This window comes from Buceros rhinoceros, unplaced genomic scaffold (assembly GCF_000710305.1).
Source record: "Buceros rhinoceros silvestris isolate BGI_N320 unplaced genomic scaffold, ASM71030v1 scaffold24866, whole genome shotgun sequence".
NCBI lineage: Eukaryota > Metazoa > Chordata > Aves > Bucerotiformes > Bucerotidae > Buceros > Buceros rhinoceros.
The window spans coordinates 2,908-3,444 of record NW_010417272.1 but is presented as its reverse complement, the minus strand read 5'-3'; the positions used below and the strand labels follow the sequence as shown (position 1 = coordinate 3,444).

Below are 537 nucleotides of genomic sequence, written 5' to 3'. Positions count from 1 at the left end.
GTCGGGGTTTTCTACGGCGGCAGTGAGTGCCCGGCCCCGCGGCCTGGGGCGGGGACCCCAAATTATCAGGGTTCGGGCAAAACACCCACAGCGGAGGGTGCAGCATCCCCGGGGGTTATTTGGTGTGCTGGGTGACTTCGCTCCCCCCATGCTCGAATACGCCTTTTTTGATTTTAGCCAAAAAAACAGCCGAAACCCACCGGAAAGGGCTCGGCTGTTAAGGGGGGGGGGTGTCATGTGTGCTTGTGCCCGCAGACAGCGTTGCACCGGAGGGCTACAAGCACGTGCTGGGGGGCTCGAAGCTCGCCTACACTGTCAAACTCAGCCGGCATCAGGAGGAGAGCGTCTTCTACGTGGAAGGGCTCGCTTTCCCCGACGTCGGCTTTGCCGGGCTGGTGGCTTTCCACGTCACGCTGCTGGAGAGCCCCGAGAAGGTACCGGCCGCGGCAGGGGGTCGGGATGAGCCGTAAGCGGGGTGGAGGGAGCGGAGCCCAAATGCTGTTGTCCCCTCCCATCCAACCCAGGGGTTGCTGGAGA

The 537-nt window shown here is 63.3% G+C and overlaps 1 protein-coding gene across 1 annotated transcript in view; it reads left to right on the top strand.

Moving 5' to 3' along the window:
• Positions 1-6: 6 nt before the first annotated feature.
• The window catches only part of LOC104495216 (protein-arginine deiminase type-3-like), a gene marked incomplete at both ends in the record, with an annotated part of 3,427 nt that continues 2,896 nt past the window's right edge, over positions 7-537 (top strand). Inside the window, 2 exons of the mRNA XM_010138157.1 lie at positions 7-22; positions 256-434. Coding sequence (XP_010136459.1) covers positions 7-22; positions 256-434 — 195 coding nt within the window. The remainder of the gene's footprint in view (positions 23-255; positions 435-537) is intronic.